This window comes from Chrysochloris asiatica, unplaced genomic scaffold, assembly GCF_000296735.1.
Source record: "Chrysochloris asiatica unplaced genomic scaffold, ChrAsi1.0 scaffold00023, whole genome shotgun sequence".
Classification (NCBI taxonomy): Eukaryota; Metazoa; Chordata; class Mammalia; order Afrosoricida; family Chrysochloridae; genus Chrysochloris; species Chrysochloris asiatica.
The window spans coordinates 24,012,989-24,031,541 of NW_006408541.1; the positions used below are offsets into that span (position 1 = coordinate 24,012,989).

Genomic DNA, 18,553 nt, shown 5'->3' on the forward strand with positions numbered 1-18,553 from the left:
GGACATTGTTTCGTTCTGCTGTGCATGGGGTCGCTATGAGTTGGTTCTGACTTGACGGCACCTGACAACAACATTTGAGGAATGGATAAAACAAGAGATAGACTGAATTTTAACAATAATCCAGTCCAAGCTGGCTTAAATCCCCAACTGGACCAGGGGAAACAACCCTCTGCCCTGTGTAACAGAATGTAGGAAATACTTATGGTGGAAGATACTGTTTGGTGCTACTACAATTCTTTTATTTACAGTGTGCTTTATATATCTTTAAAATAAAATATACTGGATATTAGAAGAGGGAGGAAAATATGACCAAAAATTAAGAGTATAAGCTCATATAGTGGAAGTGGAGTTCATTTGTTGTTGTTGTTTTGTTTAAGTGCCATCAAGTTGGTACCAACTCATAGCAACCCTATGCACAACAGAATGAAACACTGCATGTGCTCCACATATTTAGAGTTAGCAGAAAACAACTTTAAAATAATTTATTTTACATGTTAAAAATAACTATGCTGTTTTATATGTTATGATATTTTATGTTAAAAATTATAGAAATAAATGGACAAAATGTACTTTTAAATTAATTTGAAATAATTCATTCACAAATCTGTTATTGTTAGGTGCTGACTTGTAGCAATGTAGGACCAAAGAGAAGAATCCATTTCGTATATAAGCTTTAGCACGTGCTCTAGCTCCAAGAAAATAATATATAGCCAGGCAGCTCAAGGCCAGAGGCCAGACGTTTTCCTTTACCCCAGCCTAAGAACAAAGACCACCAGACCTGACCAATTAAACTGTAACATCTCATAGTTTGTCAATTGTTAACCAATCCAAAGATTGTAAAGCTGAGAAACCTGAGCTGTTTAAAAAACTCTACAAAAACCCTGCAGACAAAAGTTCAGGGCTCTTTCCCTATTCCTCTGCGTTGGATAAGGTTAGAGACCTGGCTCAAGCTTGAATAAAGAACCCTTATGTATTTACATCAGTGACGGCTCCTGGGTGGTCATTGGGGACCCCAAACTCTAGGCATAACAGCAACACTATGCACAGCAGAACAAAACAATGCCTCATCCTGAGCCATCCTTACAGTTGTTATGTTTAAGCCCATTTTTGCTGCCATTGTGTCAATCCATCATGTTGGGGGTCTTCCACTTTTTTTGCTGACCCTCAACTTTTCCAAGCATGATGTCTTTCTCCATAGACTGGTTCCTCTTGACAATACGTCCAGAATGTGCCTTAGAAATGATTATGGTGAGATTTTCTCTTTTGTACTTTGATAGCATCATATTTTGATGCTATCATATTTGTATCATCTATTTGATAGCATCGAAATATCAGATACCCTGGAATAACTCTCTAAAGATATGTAAACGCTTTGCACTAAAAACTGTGCTACAAGAAATTAAGATAATCTAAATGAATGAATAGTGCTGTGTAATATTTTCAGTGTTAAGATGTCTAGAACTCAGTCCCAGATAAAATTCCAGCAGGGTTGTGTGTGTGTGTAAATTGACACACATATGCTTAAACTTTATGCGAATATGCAAACCACCTAGAAGTAACCAAGACAACCTTGACAAAGAACTAAATTAGAAGAGGTCACATATTAAGGCTCATTAACTTGATGCTGCAGTAATTAAGACAGAACCCTATTTCCATTGTTGTTGTTTGGTGCCATAGAGTCTGTACTGACTCATAGCAACCCTGTGCACAACAGAATGAAACACTGACGTGTCCTGCTTGAGCCCATTGATGCTGCCACTTTGCCAATCCATGTTGCCTGGGGGGTCTTCCTCTTTTTCTCTAACCCTCCACCTTACCAAATAGGATAGCCTTCTCTAGCAACTGGTCCCTCCTGACAATATGTCCTTCGTATGAGAGATGAAGTTTGGCCATCCTGGCCTCCAAGGAGCACTCAGGCTGCACTTCTTCCAACACAGGTCTATTGGTTCTTTTGGCAGCCCATGGCACCTTCAGTGTTCTCTTCCAACACCATAACTCAAGTGCATCAGTTCTTCTATGGTCTTCCTGATTCAGTGTCCAGCTTTCACGTGCACATGAGGTTATTGAAAATACCATGGCTTGGGTAGGGTGCACCCTAGTCCTCAAGCTGACATCTTTGTTCTTCAACACTTTAAAAAGGTCTTGTGCAGAAGATTTACCTAACGCAATACATCATTTGATTTCTTGACTGCTGCTTCCATCAGTGTGGATGGTTGATTCAAGAAGAATGAAGTCCTTGACAACTTCACTTTTTCTCCATTGATAAGAATGTTTTTTTATTGGTCCAGTAGTGAGGATTTTTGTTTTCTTTACATTGAGAGGCAATCCATACTGAAGGCTGTAGTCTTTGATCTTCATCAGTAAGTATTTTAAGTCCTCTTCACTTTCAGTAAGCAAGGTTGTATCATTTTCATATCACAGGTTGTTAATGAGTTTTCCTCCAATCCTGGTGCCACGTTTTTCTTCATATAACCCAGCTTCTCGAATTATTTGCTAATCATACAAGTTGAATAAACATGGTCAAAGAATACAGCCCTGCTGCACATCTTTCTTAATTTTAAACCATTCAGTGTTCCCATGTTCTGTTTGTACAACTGCCTCTTGGTCCATGTACAGATTTCTCATGAGCACAATGAAGTGTTTAGGAATACTCATACTTCGTAACGTTGTCCATAGGTTGTCATGATCCACACAATCTAAGGCATTTGTGGAGTCAAATAAAGCACAGGTAAGCATCTTTCTGGTATTCTCTGCTTTCAGCCAAGTTCCATTGGACGTCAGCAATGCTATCCCTCGTTTCCTTTTGACATAGGGATAAATAAGTAGACCAGTGGAACAAAATAGAGCTGTACTGTCCCAATACTGCAGCCAGTAATCACATGTGGTTATTGAGCACTTGAAATGTGGCTTGTATAAATTGAGATGTGCTGGAAATGTAAAGCACACAATGGATTGTTAAGAATTTAGTACAAAATATGGGAATGTAAAGTAGTATTATTTGATGACATGTTGAAATAACATTTTGGATATATTGGTTTCAGGAAAATATGTTACTAAACTTGGCTTCATCTTTTGTTTTCTTTTTTAATGTTGATACTAGAAAATTTGAAATTACTGATATGACTCAACATAATATTTCTGTTGGCTAATAGTTGGGTTTGTTGTTGTTGTTAAGTGCCTTCTTCGAGTCGGTTCCGACCCATAGTGACCCTGTGTAGGATTTCTGATGAGCGCCTGGTAAGCTTACACCACCAACCTTATGGTTGAAACCAACCTTGCAATCCAGTGCATTAACCCGCAGTGCCACATCTATACTTGGGTGGAGAATCCATAAATCATGTTATCTGATTTATGGCAAAAGTGAAAAAGGTGGCTTTTCAGTAAATTATTTTGGATCAGTAGACAGCCACATGCTAAAAAATGAACCTTGGTCTTTATGTCACAGTAGCACCGGACACAGAAATTAATTTGAGATAGATTGTAGACTGTCTCAACAGACTTTCTCAATGATCTTGGTTGTCAGCTTGTACTTCAACGCCATGGAGTTGGTTCTGATTCATTAGTGACCCGGTATAGGGTTTCCAAAACTATACATCTTTGTGGGAGTAGAGAGTCATATCTGTTTCACATGTGAGTGACTTGTGGACTTGAACCACTAACTTTGCAGTTTGCAGTTCAGTGCATATCCAACAGAGCCACCACACTCCTTGGTGTCCATAAACGTCCATAACCAAAATACCAAAAAACAAACTGTTGCTGATGAGTTATGTTGACTATGATGACTCTGACTCATAGCAACCTAAAGCAGAGGGTAGATCTGTCCTATAGGGTTTCCAAGCCATAAATCTTTGCAGAAGCAAACTGCCACATCTTTCTGTGACAGAATCACTGTTGGGTTTGAACCACTGACTTTTCGATTAGCAGCCGAGCCCTTATCTGCTGTGCCACCAGTTCACTTTCTAAATTGTTGTTGTTGCTCTTAAGTATTGCCGGTTCTGAGTCATAGTGACCCTGAATAGGGTTTCAAGCCTCATCTTTCTCCTAAATTTCTGAATTACTGTGCATAAAAGAAAAGATCTTCTGTTCATCAAAAAATATGTTGAAAGATTGAAAAAGCAAACCATAAAGAGGTTGAAACCATTTGCTGTCTGATAGAGGACTCCATCCAAAATATTTGGAGTACACCTGTAAGTAAATAAAACAGAACATTAAAAAATAGGATTTGAGTAAAGACTTCACAGAAGAGTATACCTAAATGGTCACAGGTGCTCATCATTTTCAGCTATGATGGAAACACACATCAGAGAGATAATTCTGCACATCCACTGGTGGTGACTGTGTGCTATGGAGTCAGTTCCGAATCATAGTGAACCCTGTACAGGGTTTCCGAGGCTGTAAATCTTTACAGGAACAGAACGCCTCATCTTTCTCCCATGGAACAGCTGGTAGTTTCGAACTGCTGACCTTAAGGTTCGCAGCGTGATTCGTAACCACTACGCTACCAGAGCTCCTTACCCATCCACTAGAATGACTAAAGACAATATCAGTTCATCTGGAACTCTCATATACTCACTACTGGTGAATGTGAAAATTGTTGTAATCATTTTGGAAAATTAGACAGTATCTGATAAACTAAACATATGTTGTTAAATGTCATCGAGTTGGTTCCGACTCATGGCAATCCTGTATAGGGTTTCTGAACAGCATATAAGCCAACCCTAAAAGTCAACCTACCCTATAACCTAACAGTTTCACTCCTAGGACTATATCCAAGATAAATTATTTATCTTGGATAACTTGTTTACTGAAAGATAATGCACACTTATGTTTATATAAGCTTTCTGAATAAAATAAGCAACCCAAATATTATTGACTCAGTTTACAATAGAATGAAATACTCTTCAGTCCTACATTATTCTCATAATTGTTATATTTTAGTCCACTGTAGTATCCATTGAAGGAGCTCTGGTAGCATAGTGGTTACGAATCTGACTATTAACTGCAAGGTCAGCTATTCTGTGGGAGAAAGATAAGGCTTTCTGCTCCTGTAAAGATTTGCAGCCTCAGAAACCCTGTACAGGGTCGCTATGAGTTGGAATCGACTCCATGGCACATAACCACCACCACAACCAGTAGCCATTGTATCATTTCATCTTGTTGAAGGTCTTCCTCTTTACGGCTGACCCACTCTTTTACTAAGCTTAGGGACTAGTCCTTCCTAATAACCTGTTCAAAGTGTGTGACACGAAGTCTTGACATCCTTTATTCTCTAAGGAGCATTCTGGCTATACTTCCTCCAAGATACATTTGTTAATTTTGGTAGTCCATGCTTGCTGGGGACTTGCCTCGACATAGTTGTGTTGTTCACGCGTGTTTGGTTCATGAGGAGGGGAGATCCAGCGGCGATAGAGATAGCAAAAGAGACACAGAGATGCAAAGAGAGAGACAAAGAGACACTCCGAAACCAGAGTGAATGCTGGACTGGCATCAGGCAGATCCTGCATTGCAAACATCTCAGCCATGACGGCCGTAATATCCTGCATAGTAAACATCTTAGCTAAACAGGCAGTATGGTTGCAAGGCTGGACTGTGCCCCTTGCATGTTGTAACGCACGCCTTGCCAGTCGTAATGCACCTGGATTCGTTCTGCGCCTTCCTTTTATTTAGGGGAGGTATTTTACACAAAGATAGGAGGGGACTAAGACAAGATACAGCTGTCAATCTTATTTTTCCAGACATTCAGGCAACTTTACATCATACTTCGTAAGTTCGAATCTCACTACCCAACTTGGTTTCTCAAGCTTAATTAACATACCTTTTAGCACCTGGCCTCAAATGGAGGGAGGATTGGGAGGATTCCCATTGTGCCAGCTGCCCAGCCCAGGTTTTTCAGGAAAAGAGAAGCCTGGGTGAATAGGCAGCACCTTGAAACACTTTAGGGAGGGCATTCCTGTTGTCCTTGGAACAGACCAGGGAGCCACCCAATTTACTTTGAATGAATTCTCTGAGGGAAGAACTTTGCCTGTTTGGAATTTTACAGTCTTGACTTTTAGGAAAATACTACATTTATCTGTGTATATCAAGGGCTTCATGTCTGCATTTAATAAAACATAACTGGACACTAAGATGAAAAATAATTTGTTATTAACTGCCAGGTGACTAGATCTGTTACACTCGGGCCTATAGGGCCTCGAACCTCTGACCAGGCCTTCATGGTCTGCAACACATGCTAATTTCAATATTTTCACCACCACCATAATTCGAATGCATCAATTCTTTCTCTGATCTTGCTTGTTCTCACCACTAGAGGGGATAAATAAATGATGGTATATTTATACCATGCAATATTAGACTGTAAGTTTACTGAGGCAAATTGAGTTGATGGCAACAGGTTTGGTTTTTGGTTTAATACAAAAGAATGAACTACATGAGAGTGCTATATGATTGCATGAAGTTTAATAATAGGCAAAAGTAGTCTATGGTGGTGGTGTTATTGTTAAGTACCATGGAGTCTGTTCCGACCCATGGTGACCCTGTATAGGGTTTCCAAGAAGCAGCTGGTGAACTTGAACCGCTGACCTTGCAGTTCAAACAACTTTGCAGTCCATTCTGAATAGTGACTAGTTTGAATTACTATTCAGTGGTTTTAAGTTGTTACTTTCAATGAAGTAATGAAGGTGTCTTCCAAATTTTTGGAAATGTTGTGTGTCTTGATTTAGGTGGTAGCTATCAAGTGAGTATGAGTATATATATAGATTCATCAAGGTGTATGCTTAGGTATGGATGCTATACTGCAGCTATTTTTTTTAAAATAAAGTAATTGTTGACTATGTGATCTCATATAAGTGAATTTTTTTGGTTTTTAAAAGACCACAATACTTAATGGGTATATTCATTATTTTTGTAGCCACATTCTGACTCAGCTAAAATGTGACTTTAGTTAGTTCAGTTTACGGTTTGACAAATATCTCAGGACAATAATCTTGGGGTGACTTACAATCTGAACCAGTACATTAGGTCTGGGGTTTTTTTCTTTTTCTTCTTCTTGTTTAAGGAATTTTAGATTCTTTTCCACATTTTTTATCAGGATGATAAGAATGATCAGTAATGGTCAACCAGTATATAGTTCTGGTCTCAGGATAGATGAGGCCATGGTTAATATAGGCAGTTTGTACTATATATAGTCTAATTTCTTCTTTGAGTCATTGGTTTCTTTCTTTCTCTTTTATTCTGGACAAATAGAGGTTTTTATTCTGTTTTAGGTGACCTCTCATAATTGTATCTTAGAGAATTTCAGACACTACTCACTAGTTTGTAGAACATAACTTTATGGACTCTGTTATACCGGTTGACCTAGATGTCCCATGAGACTATTAGTATTAATCCTTCAAAACCAGATCTCCGATCCAATGAGATATTAGGTTATGTCTAAGAAATATCCATAATTGTGTGCTCTATACGCTTGTTTTGTATATGGTAGTAGTAGTGTGCCGTGGAGTTGGTTCTGACTCATAGTAACCCTGTATAGGGTTTCTTAAGCTGTAAATCTTTACTGGAGCAGAAAGGCTCGTCATTTTCCCACTGGGTGGCTGGTTGATTGGACCTACTGACTTTTTGGTTAGCAACCCAGCTTGTAATCCACTGTGCTAGCAGGACTCCTTTTTTCTTTATATATGAGGGACTTGAAAAAGTTGTGGAAAATGAAATTTCTCATGATTTTTATTTTTGATGCCCCATTGTATATGAGCGTTGTTGTTGTTGTTGTTAAGTGCCGTCGAGTCAGTTCCGACCCATAGCGACCCTGTACAGGGTTTCCGAGGGTGTAAATCCTTACGGGAGTAGAAAGCCTCATCTTTCTCCCGCGGAGCAGCTGGTAGTTTCGAACCGCTGACCTTAAGGTTCGCAGCCCAATTCGTAACCATTACGCTACCAGAGCGTAGTGGTTACAAATCGGACTGCTACCTCAACATCGGCAGTTCAAAACTACCAGCTGTTCCACGGGAGAAAGATGAGGCTTTCTGCTCCTGTAAAGATTTGCAGTCTCGGAAACTGTGCAGGGTCACTATGAGTTGAAACAGACTCCACGGTACTTAACAACGACAATTGTATATGAACATATGTGTATGCAGTGACATGCACACACACATATGTTGTTGACAGTTGCCATTGGGTTGATTCCATCTCACAATGACCCTATTTATATTTATATTGGTTCTGGGCCATTCTCACAGTTGTTTTGTTTGAACCCATTGTTTTTTGGCACTTTTTCAGACCATCTTGTTGGGGGTCTTCTTTTTCACTGATCTTTCATTTTACCAGGCATGATGCCCTTCTCCAGGGACTGGTCCCTCCTGATAACATATCCAAAATAGGAGAGATGAAGTCTCACCACCCTGGCTTCTGAGAAGTTTTCCGGCTAGTTAGATTTGCCCTACCAATCTTGTAGTTAGCAGTCCAGTGCTTATTCTGTAGTTCCATCTTTGTGGGACTGAAATCCACAGTAATTTTTAAAGACAAGTAGCAGGGTATTATTTGATAAATCATTTGCAAATCAACCATGGCTCTGCCTGTGAAATAATCCACACCATACTTGGGTTTTGAAAGTTTGTGTGAGATGGGTACCTCAACAACTCATGAAAATGCATAAACAGAAGCATTTGGATGTCTACAAGTAAAATTTAGACTGATACTTAAAGGAAGGTAAAAGTTTCTTTAAAAAAATTGCTAGTGGCAAGACATAGATTCATCACTACAAGCCTGAGAGTAAACAGTAGAATATAGACTGGGAACATCCTTAATCTTCAACCAAGAAAAAGTTCAGAAGTCCAACATCAGCTAGAAAATTGATGCTTACAGTTTTCTGGGATTCTCAAGGGGCCTGTGTTGGTACACTATCAGGAAAAATATTCAACAGTCAACAAGTACTCGTTATATACTGAGATGCTCACCAAAAAGTTGACACCTAAATATCAGATTAAACAAAGAGGACTGCTATTTAAGGGCATCATGACCTTGCATGACAATGCACGTCTACACACCTGTGCCCACACTATTGACACTCTGCACAAACTTTGTTTCAAGGTGTTCAAGCATCCTGCCTATAGTCCTGATCTTGCTACATTGGACTTTCACCTGTTTGGCACTTCAAGGAAGAATCTTCACTACTGATGTAGAAGTGAAAACAGCGGTGCATTCATGGTTCACAGCTTAGCCTAAGACATTTTTTAAGTAAGGTGATATGAAAGCTTATTGACAGATGGACCAAGTGTATTAGCAAGGAGATTATGTAAAAAAAAAAAAATCTATTTGTCTTTTCTAAAAGTTGGAAATTACCCAGAGTGTGGATAATTTTTTATTTACCCTTATACTTAATAAATAATGTGGAAGAAATTTAGGAAAGAAACTAAGTAGAAAAGTAGGAAAGATGTTGGTTTATTGATATAGTTTGTCTTAACTGTACCTTTTCTTTTACTGCCAACTGGTCTTATTCAGATCTGTTTGTTGGCTGGCAAGTTCAGTGGTGTAGTGGCCCCTGCTACTCATGAAAATGAAATAACTCTGCCTCTTTGCCATTAGACATCCTAACAGTGTATGGGCAAAGCGGATGGAGAAGAGGAGACATCTATTAAGTGACAGATCTAGAATAATAACTGTCGCCAGTGTTTTGGTCTCAGAGAGTTTGGTACTTTCTTTTCTCATTGTATTCTGTTGTATCTCTTTTCTTCTTCATTTGCCATTCAGCAAATATTGATAACCCACTGTGTACCTGGTATTTTCTAGGCAGTGAACAAAATGAATAAGGTTTTTAATTGTGATAAAAGAAAACAGGCAGTAAACTACCTCCGTCTCCTTTCCTTGCCCATACATAAAACTCAAACAAAATAAATACTTAAACAGGAAAACAACAGCTTCATCTGTCTCTCTCCCCTTCCTTCTATTGTATGATAAGCACAGTTTACTTGCCACCTTTTTGAGCAATGGGAAGGGACTCTTTTGTCATTTTGGATTAATGTCAGCATAGCACCTAGCACAATACAGTGTATCCAGGGGAGCATAATAGATCCTTGTAATCTTTGAGAGCATCTGTCTGTGCCTGCTGATTTCCATCATTTCTTTGCCATCAGCTCTCATCATCTTCTTTTGTTTGTTTGTTTGTTTTAACTACCATCCCTTTTCTGGGAAAAGTTTGATTGAAGATCTAAAGAAATGTTTTTTGTAATGGCATGGCTTTTGGGACATTTTGGAGCAAGTAGACTAAAGATAATACAGCACAGACAATCTTGGAAAATTCCAAGGAGGAACCTAATGGTAGTTTGAGTTGTTATGTTGAATATTCCTTGAACATTGGTGGCAAAAGTCTTATATTGTGATAAATATTAGGCCTGGGAAGGTCATACTTTTATCCATTACTGTCAAGACCTTATAGGACAGAGTAGAACTGCCCCCATTGGGTTTCCAGGGTTGTAAATTTTAAAGGATGCAGATTTGGTTTTTTAAAGTTTTTATTATGAATTGAGTGAAAGTTTACAGGGCAGATTATCGGTTTTACATTCAATAAATCTCATTTTGTTTCATTGCAATGATTACAATCCCTTCCATGTACTATCATTCAACAGTACTTACTTCTGTCCCCCACCCCCTTTTTTTTTATGTACATGTTGATGTTGTTAAGTGCCATCGAGTCGATTCGGACCCATAGCGACCCTGTACAGGGTTTCCAAGGCTGTAAATCTTGATGGGAGTAGAAAGCCTCATCATCTTTCTCCCACAAAGCGACTGGTAGTTTCGAACTGCTGACCTTCATAACCACTACACTACCAGAGCTCCTTTATGTACACATACAAAATAGAAAATGCATATTCGTTTAAATGCCCAAGGGCACACTTTGCAAGCCAGCCTCCTGTCCGTCCGCAGGCACACAGCCTTTCTCAGTTCTTGGGCCCAGAGTCCTCAGCTGCTCAATTTCTCTATGCCATTGCCCCTGCCACTATCTCTGCTGTTGTAGCTTTTCTGGTTAGGATCCCAAGCTCCAGTCATGTTCTTTGCTCTTGTGAAGTAAGACAGCAGAAGAGATGATTATACACATGGACCTCACCAGATGGAATACATAGAAATCAAATTGACTACATCTGCAGAAAGAGATGATGGAAAAGCTCCAGTGAAAACAAGGCCAGGGGCAAACTATAGAACAGACCATCAATTACTCATACGCAAATTTAAACTGAAGCTGAAAAAAATGAAAACAAGTCCAGGAGAGCCAAAATATGACCTTTAATATATTGTTGTTAGGTGCCATCGAATCAGTACCAACCCATAGTGACCTTATGCACAGCAGAACGACACACTGCCTGATCCTGGGCCAACCTCGAATATATCCCACCTGAATTTAGAGATCATCTGAAGAACAGATTTGATACATTAAACACTGAAGACCAAAGACCAGAAGAGTTGTGGGATAACATCAAGACCATCATACATGAAAGCAAAAAGTCATTAAGAAGACAAGAAAGAAGGAAAAGGTCAAAATGGATGTCAGAAGAGAAACTGAAACTTGCTCTCCAGTGTAGAGATGCTAAAGCAAATGGAAGAATGGGGAGAGGTCCAGTAGGTGAACAGAAAATTTCAAAGATCAGCTCGAGAAGATACCTAGAGCTAAACAGAAAATTTCAAAGATCAACTCCAGAAGGTAAAGACAAATATTACAACAAAATGTGCAAAGATCTGGAATCAGAAAACCAGAAAGGAAGAACACGCTCATCATTTCTCAAGCTGGGGGAACTGAAGAAAAAAAATTCAAGCCTTGACTTTTCGTTATTGAAGGATTCTCTGGGCAAATTATTGAATGATGCAGAAAGCATCAAGAGAAGATGGAAGGGATACACAGAGTCACTGTACCAAAAGGAAATGGTTAATGTTCAACCATTTCAAGAGGTAGCATATGATCAAGAGCCAGTGATACTGAAGGAGGAAGTCCAAGGTGCATTGAAGGAATTTGCAAAGAACAAGGCACCAGGAATTGATGGAATAAAAATTGAAATCTTTCAAGAAAGTGATGCGGCACAAGAAGCACTCACTCATCTATGCCGAGAAATTTGGAAGACACCTATCTGGCCAACTGATTGGAAGAGATCCATATTTGTGCCCATTCCAAAAAGAGGTGACCCAACAGAATGCAGAAATCATCGGACAATCTCTTTTATATCCCATGCGACTAAAGTTTTATTAAAGGTAATACAGAAACGGCTGCAAGCATACATTGACGGAGAACTTCCAGAGGTTCAAGCTGAATTCAGAAGAGGCCATGGCACAAGGGATATCGTTGCTGATGTCTGCTGGATCTTGGCTGAAAGCAGAGACTATCAGAAGGATGTTTACCTATGCTTTATTGACTATGCGAAGCCTTTTGATTGTGTGGATCATGAAAAGCTATGGACAGTATTGTGAGGTATGAGTATTCCAGAACACTTAATTTACTCATGAGGAACCTGTACATAGACTAAGAGGCAGTTGTTCAAATGGAATAAGGGAACACCAAATGGTTTCAAATTAGGAAAGGTATGCAACAAGGTTGTATTCGTTCACCATACTTATTCAACCTATATGGTGAGCAAATAATCTGAGAAGCTGGGTTCTATGAAGAGAAACGTGGCATCAGGATTGGAAGAAGATTCATTAACGACCTGCGATATGCAGATGATTGGTGCACTTGCTTGCTGAAAGTGAAGAGGACTTAAAATATTTACTGATTAAGCTCAAAGAGCACAGCCTTCAGTATGGATTGCATCTCAAAGTAAATAAAACAAAAATACCCATCACTGAACCAATATACAACCGTCTTGTCAACAGAGAAAAGATTGAAGTTGTCAAGGACTTCATTCTTCTTGGATCAACTATCAACGCTGACAGAAGCAGCAGTCAGGAAATCAAACGACGTATTACATTAGGCAAATCTGCTGCACAAGACCTTTTTAAAGTGTTGAAAAGCAAAGACATCAGCTTGAGGACTAAGGTGCGCCCTACCCAAGCTGTGGTATTTTCAGTAATCTCATATGCATGTGAAATCTGAACAATGAGTAAGGTAGACCATAGAAGAATTGATGCCTTTGAGTTATGGTATTGGAGGAGAATATTAAAAGTGTCATGGGCTGCCAAAAGAACCAGTAGATCCAGAGTGTTCATTGGAGGCCAAGATAGCCAAATTTCACCTCTCATACTAAGGACATATTGTCAGGAGGAACCAGTCCCTGGAGAAGGATATCATGTTTGGTAAGGTGGAAGGTCAGAGAAAAAGAGGAAGACCCCCAACAAGATGGATTGGCCAAGTGGCAGCATCAATGGACTCAAGCATGGCAACAGTAGTGAGGTTGGCCCAGGATTGGGCAGGGTTTCATTCTGCTGTGCATAAGTTGCTATGAGTCGGTACTGATGCAATGACACCTAACAACAACAACATTGAATCATAAGAATCTTTCTCTTTTAACCAAAGCCATCTAGACAAGATAAAAACTATTCACTGCAGACTCTTCCCTTACATAGTTTTAAACTAAACTCTGTCTTGAAACCTTGTAAGCCAGTCACTTCGTGCCTTTATTGCCCCCTCATTTTAGGTAGCCAATGTCTAAGTTGCCCGTCCCTATCTACCCTGTGTACAGAGGGGATAGCATTGATACTTGATGTGAAGACTCCTTCACTCTCTGTTGATGTTTAGAGTACTACCTCTTTGAGTATAGGTCACATTCATCAAATCGTAGCAATTTACACTTGATTCCTTTATCAAAAAAAATTTTCCGTCTAGTTGAGTTCTGATTATCAAGCCATCAAGGCTAGGTCAAATGGGTACTATCTGCAAGTTTGGTTGTTCTTGTGCATCTCCCCTCATTTCATATCAGCTGGGTGCTTCACTCTCAGCTCTAGCCCTCTGTGGTTATGTTCTTGTCTATGGGCTTAGATGTCTCTGGGTCTCACCACACTTTGGACCAATCAGCCCGTCCTCTTCTCTCTGTCATCTCCAGGTCAACGGGAGTCTATGGACCATGGTTGAACTCAGTCCATTTCTTCATCGCTGCCCCTTCCCCTCTTCCACTCACCAGTAGACCAATGTGATTGTCAGCAAGCTTACATGCCTGCTCATGTGTTCCTTTTGAGTTTCAGTCTTAGAGGGGGGTTTGTCCTGAAGGCACTTGATTATTTGCCTTGATGGCTCCATAGTGAACAACATGCATGTTCTTGGTAGTAAGTAGCCAGTCAGACTGTCATTTTGTTTTTTGTTTTTCCTACTCGTCTTTCTTTCAAGAAGTATCTTCTGTTGCTCTAGTTGGTCCAGGCTGGTCTGCTTGTCCTTTATAATGGGACTTCATGACTTATCTTGATGCCCCGCCCCCATGTTTAATAGCCAGTGTCTAAGTTGCCCATCCCTATCAACCCGGTGTACTGAGGAAGACAAGCTTGATCCTTAATATGAAGAGTCCTTCTTTTTGTTGGAATTTTGAGGAACTCCATCCTGGTGTGGTGCTGTGGATTAATGCACTGGACTGCAAGGTCTGTTTGAATGGCAAGATGGGTAGTTCAAGTGTACAAGCCGCTCCTCGGAAACCCTATGAAGGGTTGCTGTGAGTCAGAAACTACAACAACAATATCCATAAGCTAAGGTCCAGTTCATCAGATTGTAGCAATTTACTCTTAGTCCCTGTGTCAAACTTCTATATCTTCATCTGGTTGAGTAATGGTCAGCTAGGCATCCAAGCTATGTCAAATGGATACTGTTTGCAAGTTTGGGAGTTCTTGCATGCCTCCCCCCAATTCAGGCCAGCTGGCTGCTTCACTCAGCTCTAGCCTCCAGTGACTAGGTCAGTTTCCATGGGCTTGAGAGTTCTCACATCTCCCTAAACTTCAGATCAGCCAGTCCTTCCTCTTCTTTCTTTCATCTCATCAATTGGTACGTATGGAACATGGCCAAATTCAACACATGTCTTCATTGCTGCTTTTCCCCCACTTCCACTCTCGAGACTAGGGTGGTTACCAGCGAACATCCAAGACTACTTGTGTGTTCCCTTTGAGTTTTGGTCTTCGAAGGGGTATTATCCTGATGGGCTTACTTCTCTTCCCTTGATGGTTCCAAGGCAAACAACTTGCTTGCTATTCTAACAGTCAAACAGTCTGCTTTTTGTCTGCTGGTCTTTCAAGAAATATGTTCTGTTTCTCTAGCTGTTCCGGATTGGTCTGTATGTCTTTTCCAGAAGGTTTTGAGTGGGACTCAGGATTCCTCCTAAGGCCCCATACTCCACAGAGGCTTACAAAAAGCCTATTTCCTTGAGCAACTTCTAGTTCTTCTCTTAGCTAATCCAATCAGTTATAGGCCAAAGACAGATTTACAAGCTTTCTGTAATCATATTTACAAACATTTCTTTCTATCCCACTTAAGTATCCATGTTATAATAAAAGGCAAGGGAAATTAGTATCCACTAGACAGTCATGCCCCTTAAATTTTTAAGTAAGCAGACTGTTAAGAAATCTTTGCAGAAGCCACACCACCAATCTGTTAGTAACTGAGCAATTTACCACTGTGCTTTACCAGCAACAGGGTGCCTATGTTGTTACGTTGTTGTTAAGAACCTGGCTAGAGTTCCAAGGATCTGGTGGGTTTGAACTACTGACCTTGTGGTTTGAAGTTCAGTGCTGTTCCTACAGCACCTTACCAGGAGTCCTATAGTGCCTATGTCGGTTGTTGTTAAGTGCTGTAGAATCGGTTCCAACTCATAGCGAGTGTGTATGGGGTTCCTGAGGAGCAACTGGTGAGTTTGAACTGCCAACCTTGGGACTCAAACTGACCTGGCAGTACAGTGCTTATTCTACAGTGCTACACTATAGTGCCTATGTTGTTGTTGTTGAGTGCCATTGAATCCTGTAGGATTCCAAGGAGTGGCTGATGAGCTTGAACCGCCAATCTTGGTGTTCATACCGACTTCACAGTCCAGTGCATTAACTAACCTACAGCACCACAAAAACTACGAAGTAGAACTGTTCGAATAAACTCCTAGAAAGATTGTTAGGAAAGACTGTTAAACACAAGCATATTCTGACTGAGATAATGATTCTTTTTTAAGTTTGCCTTTATTAGAAACACTCTGTAGAAAGAAGTTTCATGGAAATTAGCAGTCTAGAAATGCTGATAAAGATCCAAAATGGAAAGGAAGGAATTTATTTGTTTTCTGTTGGGATTCACAGTGTAAAGATGGTCCTGTTTAATAGAGAATAATTATGGAGCCCTAGTGTGGCACTGTAGGATAAGCACTGGACTGCTAACCACAAGGTTGGCAGTTCAAAGCTAGCAGTCATGTCTCAGAAACCATAGGGTCATTATGAGTTGAAACGGACTCAGCGGCATTTAACAACAGTTATGCCTTACATTTGTATAGTGCTTTCTGTTCAAAAAACACTTTCATGTTCTATTTTATGCTCCCAGTGATCCAGTGAGATATGTATTTTAACTCCTGTTTTAATAGATTTGGGAGTGATAATATGTTCATTAACTTGACCATTTTCTGTAGATGGTAGGTGTCAGAATTGGAACTTTCTGATTATAAAGCCCTCAGACTATTTTCTATTACAACTTCCAGAAAATTGTGGGCAGCAAAACATGGGCATTTTTAGTAGAGAAGGGATTTCTAGGGCCAGTTTTCATGATTGTAAAGGCAGATCTGTAGTCAAGAGTGTGAAAAATCTCATGTGGGTAATAGGTCTGTGCCTGAAGGTTATACACCACCCTTTTGCCTCATAGCTTTGCAAAATGTTTGTGATCTTTTGATTATTCTGTATGCTGATGTTGCTGTTGTTGTTAAGTACCACTGAGCTAGTTCGGATTCATAGCTACCCCTTTAGAGGGTTTCTGAAGAGCAGCTGGTGGATTTGAATTGCTGACCTTGTGTTTAGCAGTCCAGTGCTTATCCTGCCTGTAGTGCCACAGCAGGATTCCATGGGCTAGTAGGAAAGAGATACTAGTATTCAAAGGTGGTATACTTTTAGATGAATTAATACATATTTTAAATTGTTTCTTGTAGAACTTTTTTTGTCTTAGAATATGTGGTGCCAATAATTTCTCTTCTTTTGAACCATTTATTCTAGGAGCCTCCAGAAGATGATGCAAACATCATTGAGAAGATCTTGGCATCTAAGACAGTCCAAGAGGTCAGTGGCTCATGCTTCTAGCTTTGATATTACTAGCACAGAGTATGCTGTCTTTGAAGGAGGTGTTTGACCAGAGAACCTGGAATGGCCATTTTTGACTGGAGTAAAAATTAGACAAGAATATTGTCTCACTAGTCAGCATCTTTTCTTTTTTCACCCTCAAAGACATTTTAGGACATAAGATTCTTAAATATCTGAGTCTGATTGAAATTGACTTTATCTCATTGCAATCTTAGCAATCTCAGTTGCTTTAGCCCATGAAATCAATAGAGGGCCAAGAAAAGAAGATAGAAAAAGAGTCCTAATGGAAACATGGGGTTGTTTTTCTGTTTTTCCCTTTGGTCTTTCTGTAGACAACCAGTATATCTTGAGGACAATGTAGGGTCCCTTAGAGAAAATTCCTGGAGAGAGAAAGAGTTTAGTGGTACTGGTGAGAGAGTAATTTTATGCATACTTCAATTATTTTTTAAAGTAAAGTTCCTAGGAGTGAATGCACCCCTGGTGTGTGAGAGGTCTGGGTTGAGGGATGTCAGAGATAAGAGAGTCCATTTTCATAGCAGACTCTAGTCCTGACAGTTCTCAGAGCCGTGGGCCATTTTGGTTTCATTGACTGAACCCTGTCTCAGCTTAGACCTTTAGAAGTACTCAAGGAGGATCTGCGCCCATATTTTACTTCATTGCTGTGCTTTGGAAAACTTGGTCAGTAGCTATCAGAAAAAGGCCTGAGGAAATGGAAATACCCTCAATAAATCTTTAATAAGCTAGGCAGAAGTGTTGATTGTACATTTATTTGGAGGGGCGGGGGCACAAGAGGGTAATCTGCAAGGGATCTGGGATGATATCTGCTTGCTGTTGGTTACAGGTTCATCCCGGAGAACCCCCATTTGACTTGGAGCTATTCTACGTTAAGTATAGAAATTTGTACGTCTGTTTAATGTGCTATTTGCATTTGTATTTTGTATAAATAAAAGTTACTTTCCCTTGTCACATTGTTAGCTTCTGTATTTTCAGAGAAAGGGTCTTAAACCATGATCCACAGATTTGATTGACTTAAGCTAACCTTAGTCCGTAGTATGGAGTGTTCAACTTGGGCTGCATATAGAGGGCACAGAGAGCTTTTTATCATTAGTGAAGCCTTGCTACCCAACCATTTGACTTGCAAGTAGACCATAAGGATCAGTGTTTTTTCAAAATATGTCTTGGGCAATTCTTATTTGTACCTAGAGTGTAGAACCATTGCCCTATAACATACACTCTTATTTTCCTCTTGCCTTTCTCTCTCCTTCACTGCTACCTGCCTTCCTTTTACTGTTTGTCAGTGATAGTTTACCTACATCTGCCCTCCCTCTGCTCAGAGCCAGTTGATATA

At 39.9% G+C, this 18,553-nt stretch overlaps 1 protein-coding gene across 1 annotated transcript in view; it reads left to right on the forward strand.

Annotated features, from left to right (window-relative positions):
- The window catches only part of CHD6 (chromodomain helicase DNA binding protein 6), a 343,529-nt gene that overhangs the window by 177,870 nt on the left and 147,106 nt on the right, over positions 1–18,553 (forward strand). The window contains exons 6-7 of the mRNA XM_006839290.1: positions 17,122–17,184; positions 18,047–18,105. Of these exons, the coding sequence (XP_006839353.1) occupies positions 17,122–17,184; positions 18,047–18,105 (122 nt within the window). The remainder of the gene's footprint in view (positions 1–17,121; positions 17,185–18,046; positions 18,106–18,553) is intronic.